General features: G+C 51.9%; 1 protein-coding gene and 2 long non-coding RNA genes across 3 annotated transcripts; 2 read left to right on the top strand and 1 right to left on the bottom strand.

The window, feature by feature from the left end:
* Positions 1 to 10: 10 nt before the first annotated feature.
* Positions 11 to 1,733, top strand: LOC309661422. The gene is made up of 3 exons (XR_014264038.1): positions 11 to 301; positions 460 to 542; positions 1,138 to 1,733. It is a non-coding gene; the product is annotated as an uncharacterized lncRNA (long non-coding RNA).
* Positions 1,734 to 8,626: 6,893 nt separating this feature from the next.
* LOC309661423 lies at positions 8,627 to 17,327 on the bottom strand. The gene is made up of 3 exons (XR_014264039.1): positions 16,946 to 17,327; positions 12,747 to 13,042; positions 8,627 to 9,322 (listed from the first exon to the last, which is right to left on the bottom strand). It is a non-coding gene; the product is annotated as an uncharacterized lncRNA (long non-coding RNA).
* A 96-nt stretch (positions 17,328 to 17,423) lies between these two features.
* On the top strand, positions 17,424 to 19,326 carry NICOL1 (NELL2 interacting cell ontogeny regulator 1). The gene is made up of 4 exons (XM_082463127.1): positions 17,424 to 17,533; positions 17,815 to 17,976; positions 18,175 to 18,263; positions 19,213 to 19,326. Exons 1-4 carry the CDS (start codon positions 17,434 to 17,436, stop codon positions 19,276 to 19,278), a joined length of 417 nt encoding a protein of 138 aa, XP_082319253.1. The 5' UTR covers positions 17,424 to 17,433; the 3' UTR covers positions 19,279 to 19,326.
* The last annotated feature ends 66 nt before the right edge of the window (positions 19,327 to 19,392 follow it).

Genomic DNA, 19,392 nt, shown 5'->3' with positions numbered 1-19,392 from the left:
ACGTCAGCAGAGGAGTGGGCTGGCTCGGCCGACCTACGCCCCCTTCGGCCCTGAAGCGGACAGAACCCCGACGCGCCGGCTGGCTAGGGCCACCCCTTAACGGACGGGCGCCGCGGGGCGGCCAGGACGTCGGGGTCCCGCGCCGCTGGGAGCGAGGTTGTCGAGGTCAGAAAGACATTTAGGGAAATATTTGCCAAATAGAGTCGGGTGGGGTCCAGCTCTCGTCCGTTCCCTAGACAGCCCGCGTGCGCTGACCACCTGCCACGTGCCTGGCACTGTTCCAGTGGCTGGGGACACAGTGGTGAGCGAGTCGGGCCCAAACCTTCGCCCTTGCGGGGTCGGCGATCCAGAGGAGGCGGGCGGGGGGACCGAGTGACGGGAGTGCCGCGTACGCTGCACATCAGGCCTGCAGGCTCTTGGGCGAGCTTTCTCAAGCCCGGCAACCTCTCTGGTCCCCAGTGCTTTATCCCAAGAAAGGACTGAGTGATGATGCCCGCGGCTGCTCCACGTCCTCGGGCTCAGCTGCAGGCGGCCTTCTCCAGGTATCGTGGCCCCGCACCTACCGGGTCTGGGCCTGCCCTTTCCAGATGCCAGAAAGGGGGAGACCAGCGGTCCGGCCCCCAGGGAGTCAGCCCTGCCTTGGGGGGCGGTTCTTACCAGCCACAGACCCCAGCCAGGCTTGAGCATAATCAAGGACAGCACGGAACTGGGGCTTCAGCCCACAGCGGGTGCCCTCTCCCTGGAGGGAGGGAGCTCCTGCCTGGCCGACCCCTTTGTTCCCCCCAGGCCGGCTTCCTTGCCTGCGCCCAGTGATCTGTGTCATAGGCCCAGAATCGGGCCAGCGCCTAGAGTCAGGCTAGTACCTCTCGTGGATGAGGACAGCACACTTGGAGGTGCTCCCAAGCTTGGTGGCAGACCGAGAGGGGTGGGGACTGGTGTACCAGACGTGGCCAGGGCCCTTTTCCGAGGAGGGCACGCTGCCCCTCAAGTTAAAAGAAGTCCATGCAGTGAACAGGAGGAAGGGTGTCCCAGACAGGGAGCAGTGCAGTGGTGCAGGAGGGGTCACCCAGCCCCCGCCTCCTGCCTCCACACCTCCCAGCCAGTATGTCTCTTCCTCTGCCCCTCTCCCGCTCACAGCTCGGTCCTGGACCTCATCATCTCCGGAAAGAGTGCCTGTGCATGAACCCCCCTTCAGATCCCCCTCTGCTAAAGGACACCAGGCGGTGTTAAAGAGGGCTGCTAAAAGTTCTCTAGGCGGACTGTGCTGGTTCACCTCCCACAGTTGACACAGGCTTGCGAGTGTCAATTGCTAAATTTTCAGGAATTTTATAAGCTTGTCATTAAACACTGCCATTGTTAAAAATGTAACTTCAGGGCTTCCCTGGTGGCGCAGTGGTTGAGAATCCGCCTGCCAGTGCAGGGGACACGGGTTCAAGCCCTGGTCCGGGAAGATCCCACATGCCGCAGAGAAACTAAGCCCGTGCGCTGCAACTACTGAGCCTGTGCTCTAGAGCCCGTGAGCCACAACTGCTGGGACCGTGCGCCACAACTACCGAAGCCCGCGTGCCTAGAGCCCGTGCTCCACAACAAGAGAAGCCACCGCAATGAGAAGCCCGCGCACTGCAATGAAGAGTAGCCCCCGCTCACCACAACTACAGAAAGCCTGCGTGCAGCAACAAAGACCCAATGCAGCCAAAAATAAATAAATAAAATAAATTTTTTTAAAAATGTAACTTCATTTTATTGTATTCATTCACTATTACCCATTTTTGTCTGTCTGTTGTAACTGACTGGGATGGTGGAGGTCTGTATAACGTTGTACACCACACTTCTCATCCAACCCCACTTTCACAGATAACACACTGGCAGCTCGAACGCAGCAAAGGTGGGAGCACTTACACCACTACTTATGCTAGACTTAAAGTGATAGAGAAAACGCCAACAATGAAGATTAAGCTTAAAAGTACGTTGTGTCCGTAGTCATTACATCGTAAACAGCACACACGGGATGTGTAAACATATTCTGTAACCTAATTTCTTTCCTCAGTGGAGTACATGTCCAGTGAACCCAAACATCTTTAGTTTTTCTCTGATGAAAAGCAAAAGTAGCAAAACTTAGGCTTGTTTAGCAGTTAGTGTTCCAGTGTCTTATTTGGGAAGGACCTGGGTACTCGAGGAATTCCTGCTGTGAATGGAAGATATTGCCTGTCATTTCATGTCAGTAAACAAAGGAGGTTGTAGCCATCAGTCACTACAGCCGCATCCCAGATGGTCAGCCACGAGGGAGCCCAGGATGGAGACAGGATGCCACCATCAAACCGTCAGCCGCTGCATCTGCCCCGCCCCGTGCAGCACACCCCGAGGAAACTCAGGCTGCCGAAGCATGGGATGCCCCAGATGGCTACGATGCGGAGCAAAGGAATGATTTCGTTAACAGTGATCCTCTGAAGCTCCGACTACCTGGTCTTTGTTGCAAAAACCCCTCTGCGTCCTGGCCCCTCCCTCACCTCTCCAGAGCAGTCTCTCCGCCTTATCTGAGATGGTGTGTCCTGGACTTAAGTCCTCAGTTTTGTCCACCAAATAAAACAACTCAACTTTTAGGTTGTGCTTTTTTTTTTTTTTTTTTTTCAGTCTACACCATCTAACTAAATTTAGCAGTTCCAAGTTACTAAAAATCTGGAGGAACCATTTTAAGTAGACAGCCCTAGAACATAATTATTCCTAAAGAGTTCATCTAAAAACTCTTACCCCATGTATATTTAATTTACTTAAAAGTTTTGACTTGGCCTCTGTGCACCAGTGCCAAATCAAATCTTGGAGACAGAGTTTTGGGTGAAGTAGAAAAGAATGGCTTTATTGCTTTGCCAGGCAAAGGGGGACACAGGGGCTCGTGCCCCTCAAAACTGTCCCAACCCGGGAGGATTTGGTGAGTTTTATAGCAGTGGTTCAAAGTCAGGTTGCTGCTAAGGATCAGGGTGTGTGCAGGGCCTGCGCTCCTTTAATCTGGCCTCAGGTGGTCTCCTGATGACTTTCTCTGGTTCCTTTAAAGTGGCCTCAGGTGGTCTCTTGATGAGCTTCTCTGGAATGAAGAATGCTAACATCTTCTTGTTTCATCCAGGATCACAGACAGAGAGAACAGACTGGTGGTTGCCAAGGGGGAATGGAGTGGGAGGTCGGGGTTAGCAGATGTAAACTTTTATATATATGTATGTAGAATGAATAAACAATAAGGTCCTACTGTATAGCACATATCAATATCCTATGATTAAAAAAAATATCCTATGATAAGCCATAATGGAAAAGAATATTAAAAAAAGAATGTGTGTATATGTAAAACGGAATCACTTTGCTGTACAGCAGTAATTAACACAACATTGTAAATCAACTATACTTCAACAACAAAAAAAAGCTAAAAATAAATATTTCTTGTTTTGTCATAAAATACAAATTTTATTTTGTCATATTGATTTTCTCTATTATTTTCTCTTTTCAATTTCATTAATTTCTGCTCTAAGTTTTATTATTTGTTTTCTTTTGATTTTTAAAGTTATTTATTTATTTATTTATTTATTTATTTATTAATGGCTGCATTGGGTCTTCGTTGCTGCGCGGGCTTTCTCTAGTTGCAGCGAGCAGGGGCTACTCTTCATTGCGGTGTGCGGCCTTCTCACTGTGGTGGCTTTTCTTGTTGCAGAGCACGGGCTCTAGGTGCGTGGGCTTCAGTAGTTGTGGCACACGGGCTCAGTAGTTGTGGCTCGTGGGCTCAGTAGTTGTGGTTCGTCGGCTCTAGAGCGCAGGCTCAGTAGTTGTGGCGCACGGGCTTAGTTGCTCTGTGGCATGTGGGATCGCCCGGACCAGGGCTCGAACCTGTTTCCCCTGCATTGGCAGGCAGATTCTTAACCACTGCACCACCAGGGAAGCCCCTCTTTTGCTTACTTTGGATTTAATTTGCTCTTCATTTTCTAGTTTCCCAAGGTAGAAGGTTAGATTGTTGATTATAGAGCTTTCTTCTTTTCCAATATATGCAGTCAATGCTATACATTTCCCTCTAAGCACTGCTTTTGCTGAATCTCACAAATTTTGATAAGTTGTTTTATTTTCATTTAGTTCAAATTATTTTTAATTTCTCTTGAGATTTCTTCTTTGATTCATGTGTTATTTAGAAGTGTGTGGGGTTTTTTTTCATTTATTTTTTATTTAAGTATAGTTGATTTACAATGCTGTGTTAATTTCTGCTGTACAGCAAAGTGACTCAGATATACACATATAGACATTCTTTTTTTATATTCTTTTGCATTATGGTTTATTACAGGATATTGAATATATTTCCCAGTGCTATACAGTAAGACCTTGTTGTTTATCTGTTCTCTATATAATAGTTTGCATCTACCAACCCCAAACGCCCAGTTCATCCCTCTCCTTCCCCCCTCCCCCTCGGCAACCACAAGTCTGTTCTCTACGTCTATGAGTCTGTTTCTGTTTCGTAGATAGGTTCATTTGTGCCATATTTTAGCTTCTGCATATAAGTGATATCATATGGTACTTGTCTCTCTCCTTCTGACTTACTTCACTCAGTATGATCATCTCTAGTTGCATCCATAGAAGTGTGTTTTTAAATCGCCAAGTATTTGGAGATTTTCCAGCTATCTTTCTCTTACTGATTTCCAGTTTAATTCCATTGTGGTCTGAGAGCAGACACTGTATGATTTCTATACTTTTACATTTGTCAAGGAGTGTGTTATGGCCCTGAATGTGGTCTGTCTTGATGATTGTTTCCAGTGACTTTGAGAAGAATGTGTATCCTGCTGTTGTTGGATGACGCAGTCTATAGATGTCCCTTTTACGCAGTTCATTGATAGTGCTGCTGACTTTACCACGTCCTTACTGATCTCTGCCTGCTGGATCTACCCGTTTCTGATAGAGGGGTATCGAAGTCTCCAACCATTATAGTGGATTCATCTATGTTTCTTTTGTTCGTGCCTTAAAATCTATTTTATCTGATATTAACATAGTGATACTGGGCTTGTTTTTAATGAGTATTTACATAATATACCTTTTATCCATCCTTTTACTTTCAACCTTTCTGTATCCTTATGATGTAGTTGTGTCCCATATAAACAGCATATAGTTGTGTTGGTTTTGTTGTTGTTGTTTTTTAGAGTGACAATATTTGTCTGTTAAGTGGAACATTTTGTCCATTATCGTTGAATAAAAATCATTGATATGTTGGTTCTCTCTCTTTGTGTCTTCTTTTGGATTGATTCTTCTTCTTCTTTTTTAATTTATTTTTGTCTGCATTGGGTCTTCATTGCTGCGCGTGGGCTTTCTCTAGTTGCGGAGAGTGGGGGCTACTCTTTGTTGCGGAGCATGGGCTCTACGTGCGCTGGCTCAGTAGTTGTGTCTCATGAGCTCAGTAGTTGTGTCTCGACTCTAGAGCACAGGCTTAGTAGTTGTGGCACACGGGCTTAGCTGCTCCACGGCATGTGGGATCTTCCCAGACCAGATCTCGAACCCGTGTCCCCTGCATTGGCAGGTCGATTCTTAACCACTGTGCCACCAGGGAAGTCCCTGATTATTCTTTTTTTTTTAATTTTAATTTTTACTTATTTATTTATTTTGGCTGCGCCACGTGGCATGTGGGATCTTCCCAAACCAGGGATCGAACCCGTGCCCCATGCATTGGAAGCGTGGCATCTTAACCACTGGACCACCAGGGAAGCCCCTGGATTGATTATTCTTTACCATTCATTTCATCACACACATTAGTTTAAAAGTTATTCATTCTGTTTATATATATATATATTTTTTTTTGAGTAGTTTCACCAGCAGTTACAATGGGTCTGTTTCACTTATTACAGTCTAAAATGAATAACACTGGGTCTTCCCTGGTGGTCCACGGGTAAAGAATCCTCCTTACAATGCAGGGGACATGGGTTGGATCCCTGGTCAGGGAACTAAGATCCCACATGCCTTAGGGCAACTAAGCCCATGCACCACAACTACTGAGCTCGTGTGCCTCAACTAAAGAGCCTGCGTGCTGCAAAGTACAGAGCCCACGTGCTCTGGAGCCTGTGTGCCACAACTAGAGAGAAGCCCACCCACCACAACGAAAGATCTTGTGTGCCTCAACGAAGATCCTGTGTGCCGCAACTAAGACCCAATGCAGCGAAAAATAATAAAATAAAAATAAATAAATAAGGGACTTCCCTGCTGTCCAGCGGGTGGGACTCCACGCTCCCAGTGCAGGGGGCCCGGGTTCAATCCCTGATCAGGGAACTCGATCCTGCATGCATGCCGCAACTAAGAGTTTGCGTGCTGCAGCTAAATAGTCCGCATGCCACAGCTGAAGATCCCACGTGCCGCAACTAAGACCGGGCACAGCCAAAATAAATAAATAAATGATAAATAAATAAATATATTTTTAAAAATAATAAATAAATAAATCTTAAAGAAATAAATAAAATGAAATGAATAATACCAATTTCCATGTATGGTCATATGGCCTACCGCTTTATTTTTTATTTCTGAAACATGACCATAAACCTTTATGAAAAATTATAACAAGGTCTTTATTTCATTTACTTTTAGCTATGTCATAAATACCAGAAGAGAAACTGGATGGTTTGTGAGGAAAGAGAAGAAGTTTTCCCTAAAGCAAATTTAGAACTCCTTCCCTTTCGGCTCTGTTTTCTGATCCCCCCTTCACTGTGTTGAAGAGAGATCGAGTTCTTCCAGGTTTTTGGTTAGGTGGGCGGTTTCCAGACTGACCGGACTCTCCAGGTAGGTGGTTCCTGCACAGCACTTTCTGGTCACTGGCTCTATGACTTGTCCAACCTTGAAAATGGTCTCAGCCAGTTCACGCTTCACATGTTTTGTTTGCGGGGCAGAGCTCTGAGAAGCACAATACCCCCACGGTGCCCTGCTGGAGAGCATGCTGGGCAAAGTAGGTTTTTCGCTTATTAAGATACTGGTCCTCTGGATAAAATCCTTTTGGAGATTCAGCTCAAATGTCTTATATAATCAAGAATGCTCTCCTTCAGCAACCTTTAATAAACAGGGATCCAGAACAAGTCTGGTCACTCTCACTTCAGCAGTTTTTTGCATTGCTGTCCCATGACAGCCTTTGGCACGGACAGGTGAACGAGCTATTGACATTATGTGGCTTTGGTCACCCGGAGGGCTCCCACATGGCAGCCTAACACTTTACATATCTAAAAAATACTGGACAAAATATGAAACAAAGGTTTTCAGGCAGTAGACGACAGGCACTGCAGAACAGTGATCCTTGGGAGAAGGGAACCAGCAAGGTGAGTTCCATGGTTGGCCAGCCTGCCCCTGGAGGAACTTCCCAGGCTGCAGGACAGGGAGGCGGAACCCAAATAAAGCTGGGTATGCCGTGGCTTGAAGAGACAGAGTTCAGCATCTGGGGAGCCCAAGGTGACTAGAACTTTTCGTGCAGAGTTGCAGAGGGAAAAGGCAAAGCTCTGGGGCTCAGCTCTGGGGCTCTGCTGTGTGTCCCCTCCAGTTCTCAGCATGTACAGAAGTGCCCCGAGGCTGGGAAAGACCCTGGAACAGGGAAAGTGGAACATTCCTCAGAGTTCACACGGGCCAGAAAGAGGTTCGCAATGGCCACGGGGCATTGAGTAGAGCGCTTAGAAAGCTGTTGCTTAGTATTAAGGTCCAACTGGCTCAGACTAAGGAGTTTTCTGAGCCCACCTAACGAAACCTAAAAGGAAGACCCAAAAGGATCAAATTATTTCCAAGTAACTAACTGCATTCCAGAACAAAGCCCAAAAACATATAAAAAAGAAAAAAAATCCCAATGACCCAACACTGTAAAAATTACAATATCTGGCATCTGATAAAAATTACCATAAACATAAAGGAGCAGGAAAATACAACTCATAATAAAGGGGAAAAAAAAATCAATCAATCGGAACAGAACCAGAAATGAGACAGATAATAGAATCAGTAGACAAGGGCATTAAAGTTTATTATAACTATCTGAAATATCCAGGAAGGTAGGAGAAAGATTAAAAGATGTTAAGTAGGGCTATAAAAGCCCTCAAATGAAAATACATGTCCAGGGACTTCCCTGGTGGCTCAGTGGTTAAGAATCCGCCTGCCAATGCAGGGGACACGGGTTTGAGCCCTGGTCCGGGAATATCCCACATGCCACGCAGCAACTAAGCCTGTGTGCCACAACTACTGAGCCTGCGCTGTAGGGCCCGCGAGCTACAACTACTAAGCCCGAGCGCCATAACTGCTGAAGCCCGCATGCATAGAAACCGTGCTCCACAACAAGAGAAGCCAATGCAATGAGAAACCCAAGCACCACAATGAAGAGTAGCCCCCGCTCACCACAACTAGAGAAAGCCCACACGCAGCAACGAAGACCCAACGCAGCCAAAAATAAATAAATAAATAATGAAATAGAAAATCCATGTCCATACAAAGACTTGTATGTGAACATTCAGAGCAGCTTTATTTGTAATAGCCAAATACTGGAAATTATCCAAATGTCTATCAACAAGTGAATGCACAAACAAATTGTGGTTTTTCCACACAATGGAATACTACTCACCAATAAAAAGAACGCACTATTGATGCACCCAATGACATAGACAAATCTCAAAATAATTTTACTAATTTAAGGAAGACAGACAAAAAATAGAATATATTGTATGATTCCACTTACATAAAATTGTAGAAAATGCAAACTAGCAACAGAAAGCGGATTGGTGGTTATCTTGGGGGGAGGTGCCAGTGAGAGGCAGGAGGGGAGATTGCAAAGAGAGACTAGGGTCTTTGGGTGGTGGTGGGTATGTTCCTTATCTTCATGGTGGTAACAGCATCACAGGTGCATGCTGACCTTCAAAATGAAACAGTTGTTCTACCAGCAAAAATGGGTTTACTTGGGAACAGCAGAGAATTGCGACTTGGGACAAGCATGCTATACAAAGGCCAAAGGCAAGTCTAACAAAGGAGAGGAACGTTATTTTATAGAGAAAAAGGAGGAAGTTGGCAGGAGTTGTTTTGAACCAAAGTCCATTGGAGAAAAGTGAGAGTTCAGAGTGCTGATGGTTTCTGGCTGAGTTGCTGGGGAAGTGGATTTCTTGTAGGAGATGCCCTGTACATCTTTTCCTGTGGGGACCTGTAATTGATGATTCTTCCTGCGACCAACTTTGAGTGGTACTGCATGAGAGCTCCCCCTTCTGGCCTCCTGACTCCATTTCAGTGAGGTTTCCCTTTATTAATTTTCACATGTATACATCAAAATCAATCAAATTGTGTATTGCATGTCAATCACACCTGAATGAACCTGTAAAAGAGTGACAAAATAAACTTAATAATACTTTCACCCTCTTACCAGAAATACAGATCCTTTGGGTATTTTATCCAGAGCACTTTAACTCTATTAACCCCTTCCTGACTTATATGTTGCCACATATTTTAATTTTATCTTTTTATTGTTGTTTAGTGGAGTCATGGCTTCTTTATACTGTATTTACCCCCAGATTTTCCTCTTACTTTGTCCCCCAGTTAGTTCCAGATCTTCTATCTAGTAGCTCTTTATCTCAGCCTCAACTACATCCTTTAGAACTTCCTTCCTAAGGACATTCTGTCTCTGAGTAAACATGTGTTTATTTTCTCATTCTTTGTTTAAAAATATAAGTAATCTTTTTTTTTTAGTAAATACATACAGAAATGTGCAGAAATCATAAATACACAGTTGAACTTCCACAAAGTAAACACACTGTGTCTCCAACATCTGAATCGAGAAGCAGAGTATTACTCACGCCTTGGAATCACCCCTTCACCCCTCCCAATATAATCCTTTTAATATGCTCCTGATCAGTTTGCTTGTATTTTGTTGAGGATTTTTGCATTGATGTTCATAAGGACTGTTGGTCTGCAGTTTTCTTCTAGTGCCTCTCCGGCCTTGGTATCAGGTAATGCTGACTTTATGGAATGAGTTAGGAAATATTTCATGCTCTTCAATTTTTTGGAAAAGTTTGAGAAGGATTGGTGTTAATACTTCTTTAAATGTTTGCTAGAATTTACCAGTGAAGCCATCAGATCCAGGGCTTTTCTTTGTTAGGAGATTTTTGATTATTGATTCAATCTCCTCACTAGTTATGGGTCTATTCGGAATTCCTGTTTCCTCATGATTTCGTCTTAGTAGGTTTTGTGCTTCTAGGAACTTGTCCATTTCATCTAGGTTATCCAATTTGTTGGTGTACAGTTGTTCACTCTCTTGTAATCCTTTTTATTTCCTTTTTATTTCTGTTGAATTGGTAGTGATGCCTCCACTTTCATGTCTGGTTTTAGTAAATTGAGTCTTCTCTCTTGTTCTTAATCCATCTAGCTAACGGTTTGTCAATTTTGTTGGTATTTTCAAAGAACCAACTTTTTGTTTCATTGATTTTTCTCTGTTGTTTTTCTATTCTCTATTTCATTTATCTCCACCCTAATCTAAGCTTTATTTCTTTACTTCTGCTAGTTTTTTGTATTGTTTTGTTTTGTTTTGTTTTGTTTGGCTGTGCCTCGCAGCTTTTGGGATCTTAGTTCCCCAACTAGGGATTGAACCCGTGCCCTCGGCAGAGAAATTGCCAAGTCCTAATCACTGGACCACCAGGGAATTCCCTCCTTCTGCTAGTTTTAGGTTTAGTTTGTTCTTCTTTTTCTAGCTCCTTAAGTTGTAAAATTAGGTTGTTGATTTGAGATCTTTTTAAAAAATATATTTATAGCTCTGATTTCCCCCTTATCACTGCTTTCGTGGTGTCCCATAAGTTTTGGTGTGTTTTGTTTTTGTTTTCCTTCCTCTCCAAGTAATTTCCAAGTTCCCTTTTGATTTCTTCTTTGATCCTTTGGTTCTGTAATGTTCCACTTTTCCTTCTGTTATTGATTTCCAGCATCATCCTGTGGTGGTCAGAGAATGTACTTTTTATGGTATCTAGCTTTTAAAATCTATTGACGGGAATTCCCTGGTGGTCCAGCGGTTGGGATTCTGTGCTCTCGCTGCCGAGGGCTCGGGTTCAATACCTGGTCAGGGAACTAAAATCCCGCAGGCCACACAGCGCGGCCAAAAGAAAAAAAACGATTGAGATTTAATTAGTGACTTAATATACGGTCTCTCCTGGAAAGCGCCCCATGGGCACCTGAGAAGGATGTGTGTACTTTTGTCACTGGGTGGAGTGTCCTGGGCATGACTGTTAGATCTGGTTGGTTCACTGTGTTGCTTAGGTCCTCTGTTTCCTTACTTATCTTCCGTCTGGTTGTTCTATCCAATATTATGAGTGGGGTATTGAAGTCTCCAATTGTTATTGTAGAACTGTCTGTTTCTCTCTGTAATTCCATTAGTTTTTGCTTCATATATTTTCATGGGCTGTCATTAGGTGTGTAAACATTTATATCTGTCATATCTTTTGGCCGTATCAGACCTTTTATTAACATGTAATGTCCTTCTTTGTCTCTTGTAAACTTTTTCGATTTAAAGTCTATTTTGTCTGATATTAGTTTAGCCACCCCTGCTCTCTTTTGGTTGTTATTTACATGGAATACCCTTTTTCATCCTTTCACCTTCAATCTATTTGTGTCTTTGGATTTAAAGCAAGCCTCTTGCAGACAGCATAGAGGTAGATCATGTGTTTTTTATCCACTCTGCTCGGGTTTTCCAAGGCTTAAGATGAGGATGCTTCCGGCTAGGGATTATCTGAATTTCCTTCTGCCATTTGCCACGAGAATCACCATGAGTCCAGAACCATTTCCAAATAATTCCCTTGTCTACACTTTCCTGGCGTATCCCGGGGCATGGACTTTGCAGCTTCATGCCGGAGCCAGCTCTTGTGTTACAACCCTTCTTCCCTTCACCCTCGATATCAAGACAGCGGACTGCCAGGCCTGCAGGCCAGGAGAGGAGGCCAGGGCTCACTCCTGGGGTCCCTTCCCTGCCGAACGAGTGGTGCGTGTGCATCAGACTCACTCTGGACCAAACCGCTAACCCCGGAGCCACGAAGCCCAGACTCTCATGCCTCTTCGCCCAGCTCTGTTTGCTGGCAGGGCCTGGGCAGAGTTAACCTGATGACCTCTGCCCCTTGAACCCACCCCTGCCAGTCCCTCCCCACCTCCTCCGGGGTCATTGGCAACTCCCCTGGGCTCCACCTCCCCATCTGGGTTTTCCCTTGGCGGGGGAGGTAAGTGGAGGGGGGAGGTGAGGGTTGCGGGGGAAGAGGTGAGGGCAGCCTGACTGCTGAGAGCTGGGGGCAGTGGGCAGATCTGCCCTGCACAGGGGAGAAGGTCCCCGAGAGGCTGTCCTGGGCATGAGCAGCCTCTCCCCAGTGCCTGATGAGACGCCCCTGGACCCGCACCTCAGCCCCACAGTGGTGGCGGCTGGGGAGAGTCTGGAGGGGATGAGGGCTCTGGGGCGTCAAAGGGATTCATCCCCAGAGCGTCCTGGCGTCATTGTGCAGGCCACGTTCATGCTGACTTCTGTGCTTCAATCTCCAGCTGGACAGCGGCTCGGAACCCAGGCCCCACAAGGCGTCCACCCTGCACCCTTTCACTTCCCCACCCCGAGGGCTGCTCCTTTCCCCAGCTGCCCACACGGCCCCACCAGCACGCGGCTCCTCCCACTCCCTGCCCCCTTCGTCCCGTCTGGTCCAAGCCCTGGCCAAGCATCTCCTCCCAGGCCTGGGCTGCACAGCCAGCGCCTCTCTGCCTGCGTAGGCCCGTCTCCTGCTCACCTGGGCCCGCGCTCACGCAGTCACGCTTCCTGCGCATCTTCTGAGCACCCGGTAGGGAGGGCCTGGCCTTCTGGCGAGAAGATACAGACCGGGGCTCCTCAACTGCTGCTCTGTCCACAGTTTGGGCCGGATCATCCTTTGTGGGGTCGTCCTGCTTTGCAGGATGCTTAGCCGCACCCTTGACGTCTACCCAGTGGGTTCAGTAGCACCTCTCCTCCCAGCTGCGACCGTCCAAAATGCCTCCAGATATTGCCAAGTATCCCTGAGGGCAAAACTGCCCCCCACACCCGAGAGCTCTGGATACAAGGAACGATCAACGTATTTAATAAAGTACCTAGTGAGTCAGGTGAGAGTGTAAGGAAAAGGAAAAATGCAGGATGGGGTAAGAGGGACTGGAGAGGATGGGATGGTGTTATGGACTGTGCCCACCCCCCCCCCCAATTAATGTATCAAAGCCTTAATCCCCAGGGTGGCTGTATTTGGAGATGTGGCCCCTAAGGAAGAAAACAGGCTAAATGAGGTCAGAGGGGTGGGGCCCTGATCTGATAGGGTTAGTGTCCTTTTAGGAAGAGACACCAGAGCCTTGCTCCCTGGATGTCTCTTCTCTGTTTTCTCTCCCTCTGCGTGCACACAGGGAGAAGGCCAGGAAGAGAGTCAGAAACCAAACTGGTGAGAACCTTGATCTTGGACGTCCAGCCTCCAGGACTCTGAGGACGTTTAAGCCACCCAGTTTGTTTTTGTTACGGCAGCCTGAGCCCATTAAGCCATGTGGGGTAGGTTGGCAGCTATAGTACACAGGATGGGTGAGCTGGCTCTCACTGAGAAGGAAATACTTGAGCAGAGCCTCAAGGGAGAGAGGAAGAAGGCTGTGGCATCCTTGGAAACAGGTGGGCCCAGCTCGAGAGAAGGCCCTGGGGCAGGAGCAGCAGAGTGTCCCCTGCGGCCTGGCAAGGAGGTTTTGTGGCTGGCATGGCGTGGGCAGGTAAGGGGTGGGAGGGAAGGTTGGCAGGCAGACAGCCTCCCAGCCACATCAGGGCTTGGACTGTCACTGGGGTGAGACGGGATCCGTGGAGGGCTGTGAGCAGAGAGGGTGCAGCGTCTGATGATGATTTAAAAGGTCCCTCTGTCATAGCAGCACTATTCACAACAGCGAAAGCATGGAAGCACCCGCATGTGAATGGAAGCAAAACGTGGTCCATACACACAGTGGAATATTATTCAGCCTTAAAAAGGAAGGGAGGGCTTCCCTGGTGGCGCAGTGGTTGAGAATCTGCCTGCCAACGCAGGGAACACGGGTTCAAGCCCTAGTCTGGGAAGATCCCACATGCCGCGGAGCAGCTGGGCCCGTGAGCCACAATTACTGAGCCTGTACGTCTGGAGCCTGTGCTCCGCAACAAGAGAGGCCACGATAGTGAGAGGCCCGCGCACCGCGATGAAGAGTGGCCCCCGCTTGCCACAACTAGCGAAAGCCCTCACACAGAAACGAAGACCCAACACAGTCATAAATAAATAAATAACAAATACTTTAAAAAAAAAAGGAAGGGAATCTCGACACCTGCTAAAATGTGGGTGAACCTTGAGGACATTCTGCTCAGTGAAACAAGCCAGTCACAAAAGGACAAAATACTGTGCATTTCCACTTATATGAGGTCCCTGGAGGAGTCAAATACACAGAGACAGAAAGTAGATGGTGGGTGCTAGGCGCTGGGGGAGAGAGGAATTAGTGTTTAATGAGGACAGAGTTTCAGTTTGGGAAGATGAAAAAATTCTACTCATGGGTGGTGGTGATGGCTGTACAACACGGTGAATACTGTGAACCACACTTAATGCCACTGAACTGTACACACCTAAAAATAGTTAAGATGGTAAATTTTATGTTATATTTATTTTACCACAATTTTAAAAAGAAAATAAGAAAGGTCCCTCTGGCTGTCTTAGGGCAACTGGACCACAAGGAGGTGAGCTACACAGAGATGGTGAGAGGGCTCAAGAGTCCAGGTGAAGGACTTCCCTGGTAGCGCAGTGGTTAAGCATCTGCCTGCCAATGCAGGGGACGCGGGTTCGAGCCCTGGTCGGGGAACTAAGATCCCACATGCCGCAGGGCAACTAAGCCCGTGGGTCAACTGAAGAGCCCGTGTGCCACAACTAAAGAGCCTGCATGCCACAACTGGAGAGGCTGTGCCCGGCAACTAGAGAAGCCTGCATGCCGCCACGAAGACCCCGCTTGCTGCAGCTAAGACCCGATGCAGCCAAAAATAAATAAATAATTAAATAAATAAAATATTAAAAAAAAATAAGCGTGCAGGTGAGGAGCAGTGTGGACCAGGGGCCTGGAGCCTGGCTCGGAGAATGATTCTGGTGGCTCTGAGGGTGGAGTGCACAGGATTTCTAGAAGGACTGCTGTGGGTTTGGTCTGCGCATCTGCCAGGATGGACTGCCCTCGCCAGAGATGGGGAAGGCTGTGGGCAGCTGTTGGGTTTTATTCTGGGGGGAAGAGGGACAGCAGATGGAGGGTGAAGTCAGGACATGAGATTTGGACATGCTGACCTTGAGAAGTCTATTCTCCAAGTGGAGGTGTCCAGGGCAGCTGGATGGGGCACCTGGAACTGCATGGCTGGTTTTTACAGCTGCGATTGGACAAGGTCGCAAAGGACATGGCCCTGAGGACGGGACATGAAGAGGTGGGGGGCGAAGATGGAGCGAGGAGGGGAGGGGCCACGGGGCCACTGATGGCCAGTGGGGAGGCCTGAGGACTGGTCCTTGGATGCTTTAGGTGGGTCAGGGCAGTGCCGGGACGCTGGCTGGACGGGTGTAGGCTCAAGAGAGAAGGGGAGAAATTGGACAGCGAGGAGAGGTGATGGGGGGGGCGAGGGGCTCACGAAGTTTGTCTTATTTGGATATGAAAGAAATCACAGCCTGCTCGCTGAAGAGAAGAACCAGTGGGGAAGGAAAATCCGTACCCCTGGGGAGGGGAGAGGGAGGAGGAAGTAGGCTAGGGTGAGGGAACAACGGCGCTGGCAGGGGGGGCGGGGTGCGGGGGGCGGAGAAGAAGTGTGTGGCCGGGCACTCAGGACCCGGGCGGCCCTGAGGTTCCGCCCGGCGGACCGGTGGCGCGGTCCCCTCGTTAGAGAGTCACAGTTGCGGGGAGGATGCGGCCAGGGGCTCGAGGGTGTGCGGGGCAGGGATGGTCAGGCTGGGCCGTGCCGGGGAAGCGGGAGAAGGGACACTTTGATGGATCCACGAGTCCGCAGCTGTGCCTTCCACCGCACCGCCGCCGAGGTCTCCCCGAGCCTTGCCCGTGCGCGCGCGGGGACAGCGGGGCAGGAGCGGGCCGCGATCCGGAGGCAGCGGGACGGGACGACAGGTAGAAAAAGCCCGTGCCGTGTGGAGCCCTCCGGCCACAAGTCCCAACCCAGTGGCCCCGCGGGGCTGCTGCTCAGGGCCGGCCGCCTCGCCCCGCCCCACTTGGTGGCTGTGACCTTGCGACCCGGGCACGGGGCTCCGGATAAAGGGCGCGGAAATGCGCACGTCCGGGAATGCCGCCCGCTGGCCCCCCAGCCGCTGCGCCGGGCCGGCCCGCGTTTCCGGAAGCCCCCCGCCCAGGCCCGGGCTGAAGCGCGAGCCTGACCCGGATCCCGACGGGGAGGAGAGAGTGGCGCTCACGAGCACTGCCCCCTCCCCTAGGTCAGCAAACCCTCGTCCGGTCGGGGCCGCGGACGTCCCATCCCGTGCCGGGGCGACAGCTGACCCAAGGCCCGGGGGTGGGGCAGAGGGCATCTGGCCCGGCGCTGCCCACCAGGAAGGGGGCCGGGCGCTGCCCCGCACAGCGCGGGCTCCGGCACTCAGGCGGGGACGCGGGCCTGGGCGCACTCTCCGGAGGTCGCGGCCTCTGCATCAGTGCTGCGCCTCGTAGCGACCAAGTAGACGCCAAGTGGACACCACCCCTCGCAGAGGGACCGGGTCTCCCCCGCACGCGTGGGCCTGGCGGGGACCTGACACCCGCGCGCATCGGGGCGCCCGCGGGGGCCACACTCGGCTCTTTACTTCCAACAACCTTGTGTGGTCACGAGGGAGCAAAGGGCATAGAGAGGCCAAGTGACCCCTCCGAGGCCATGCAGCGGGGGTGGGGGTGTGTGGCAAATAGGTGTCAGGGAGCGGAGTGGCGGAGGGGGGACCCGGCAGGCCGATGGGCTTCTCACCTGTCCCTCTCCCCTGAGGCGCAGGGGCAAGGCTGGGCCCGAGTAAGGAGCGGAGAGAGCGGATCCCCCACCGGCCCACGGGCCTGGGTCGCTCCTGGCCCCGATCTCCCCGGAGCAATCCGACCCGACTGGACCCCACTGGCCCGGGAGCAGAGGCCGCGCCTTTGCATTCACTGGCCCCCAGTCCCTGGCGTGCCTCGAGCCCCTCCCTCAGGATCGGCCCAGGGACACCCCAAGCCCCGGGACCGCCGAGCTCCCGCGGCAGATTTCGCGCTTCCTTGGCTTAATTCCGGCCGGCAGTGGCTCTGGAGGTGTTATCCGGGAGCCGCCTCTTCCAAGAAGCCCTCCCCACTCCGTGGCCTGTGGGCCTGACGGTGCTCTAGGCGCAGATCCCGCCCGGGGCTGGGCACACGGAGCCCAGGAGCCATCTCGGTCCCTTTAAGCTAGCTGTGCGCGCAGTCCCGGGGTTTCCATGACGACGACGTCTGATGGGGACCCGGGCGGGGTCGGGGCGCATGCGCGGTGCGCGCCGGACGCCGCAAGTCTTCCCGAGTCGCCGGCGCTGCTGTCGCGACGTCCCCAATCGCGGTAAAGGCGGGGTGGGGGTTCGCTGGGCCGGGGTGGGGGGGAGGGAGAGGGAAGGGGTCGCTGGGCCCGGGGGGGCGTGGCGGGGGTGGAGGGGCCGGGGTGGGGAGCCGCGAGACCCGGTGGGCCGCGTTGGGGGGTTCGCTCGTCCCGGGGGGCGGGCCCTGGAGGTGGGTTCGCTGGTCCGCGGAGGTCGGGGTGGGGTAGGGGCTCGCGAGGCCGGGTTCCAGGGTGGGTGTTCGCTGGCCGGAGGTGCGGGCGCTGCTGACCCTCGGCTGCTGCAGGGCGCCCGGGCTCCCTCCGCTCGGCCATGGCCCCCTCGCCGCCGTGCAGGCCCCCGAGGTCGCCGCCGCCGCCGCTGCTGCTGCTGCTGCTGCTGAGCGTCGCGCTGCTGGGCGCCCAGGCCCGCGCGGAACCCGCCGCCGGGAGCGCCGTCCCCGCGCAGAGTAGGTGCCGCGCGCGTCTGTCGAGGGCTCCCCCTGGCCCTGACCGCACCCGGGCGTGCGGGAGGGGCGTGGCTCGCCTTTGTTCCTAGGGTGGGCCCCGCGCCCCCTCGGGTGGGAGGTGGGGGACGCACGGAGGCCGCTGCTCCGGTGGGTGCGGGCTGGGAGCGCGCCCCGCGTCCTGACCCGCACCCCCCGCAGGCCGCCCGTGCGTGGACTGCCACGCTTTCGAGTTCATGCAGCGCGCCCTGCAGGACCTGCGGAAGACGGCCTGCAGCCTGGACGCGCGGGTGAGCCTCCCGAGGAGAGGCGGGTGGGGAGGAGGGACGCCCCTCTCACATAATCGCCACACTGTTTCCGGCCGCAGTGTGGGAGGGCGGGGGCAGTCCAGTTCCCCTCCTCCCCAGGGCCTCGCCGGCACTTTTCCCGGGGGTCACCGAGAAGGACAGCCAGTCCCAGTGCAGCCTGTTCCGGGGGGAGTGCTGAGGCCCAGTGGGAGGGGAGAAACTGAGGCGGGGGAAGAGGCGGTCGGAAGCGGGTGCGTAGGGCTTGCTGGGCACGGAACGTTAGCTTGGGCGCAGCTGTCTGGGGGGTTCCCTGCCCCCGGCCTCACCTGGGGAGGGGCGGGTGCGTGCACAGGTGCCAGGGGTCAGCCCCGTCAGCCGACGGAGTTTCCATTTGTGACAGATATATGTACTCCTTCTGAGAAAGGGAGCGCATTCCTAGAAGTAGAAAGAAGGGGAGACCCCACCCTGCTCCCCTTTTCTGGCCAATTCCCAAGGGCCCGGCCTGAGCCCTGTGGCGCCCCCTGGGGGCCAAGGGGCCTGAGTTTCATTGAGTCTGGAGCTGGGTTCCTGAGAGGAGCAGCCCCAGCCCACCCTGGGGGTCGGGGGAGGTGTGAGAGGGGCCCCTGAGAGCCGGTGTGTGTGCTGAGCGGAAGCTGGGAAAAGTCGTCCCGGTGTGGGGCTGAGGAGGGCAGGACGCGCCCAGGATCGCAGAGGCTCTGGGCCGGGAGGGGGGCGTCTGGAGGGCAGTAGAGGGTCCCCTGCCGTCAAAGTCTGCAGAGCTGGGGCTGGGGGTGTCCTCACATAGTCCAGTTCAGGCTCTGAGAGTCTTGGGAACGGGTGGAGGCAGGACTGCCAGTGGGTTTTGGGGGGAAGCCAGGAGCTGGAGGGCCCTCGGGAGCTGGGGGGCGGGGGGCAGCGGGCGGCGCCCTGACGGCCCCTTGTTGCTCTTCAGACGGAGACCCTCCTGCTGCAGGCCGAGCGCCGGGCCCTGTGTGCCTGCTGGCCGGCCGGCCGCTGAGGACCCTCAGCCAGACTGCTCCCTCACCAATAAACACCTGGCCCAGCATGCCTGTGTCCTGTCTCCCTGCTCTGGCCACCAGAGCCCACCATCGCCGCCCCCTGGAGTCCCCAG

Source organism: Balaenoptera physalus, assembly GCF_965194825.1.
Source record: "Balaenoptera physalus genome assembly, chromosome: 5".
NCBI lineage: Eukaryota > Metazoa > Chordata > Mammalia > Artiodactyla > Balaenopteridae > Balaenoptera > Balaenoptera physalus.
Note: the sequence above shows the minus strand (reverse complement) of the source record. Positions and strands in the feature narration are given on the sequence as shown.

Coding starts and splice junctions, on each gene's coding strand:
- NICOL1 (XM_082463127.1), top strand. CDS start 17,434: ATGGGGACCCGGGCGGGGTCGGGGCGCATGCGCGGTGCGCGCCGGACG. Junction 17,534..17,814: donor TCGCGACGTCCCCAATCGCG/GTAAAGGCGGGG, acceptor CGGCTGCTGCAG/GGCGCCCGGGCTCCCTCCGC. Junction 18,264..19,212: donor CCTGCAGCCTGGACGCGCGG/GTGAGCCTCCCG, acceptor GTTGCTCTTCAG/ACGGAGACCCTCCTGCTGCA.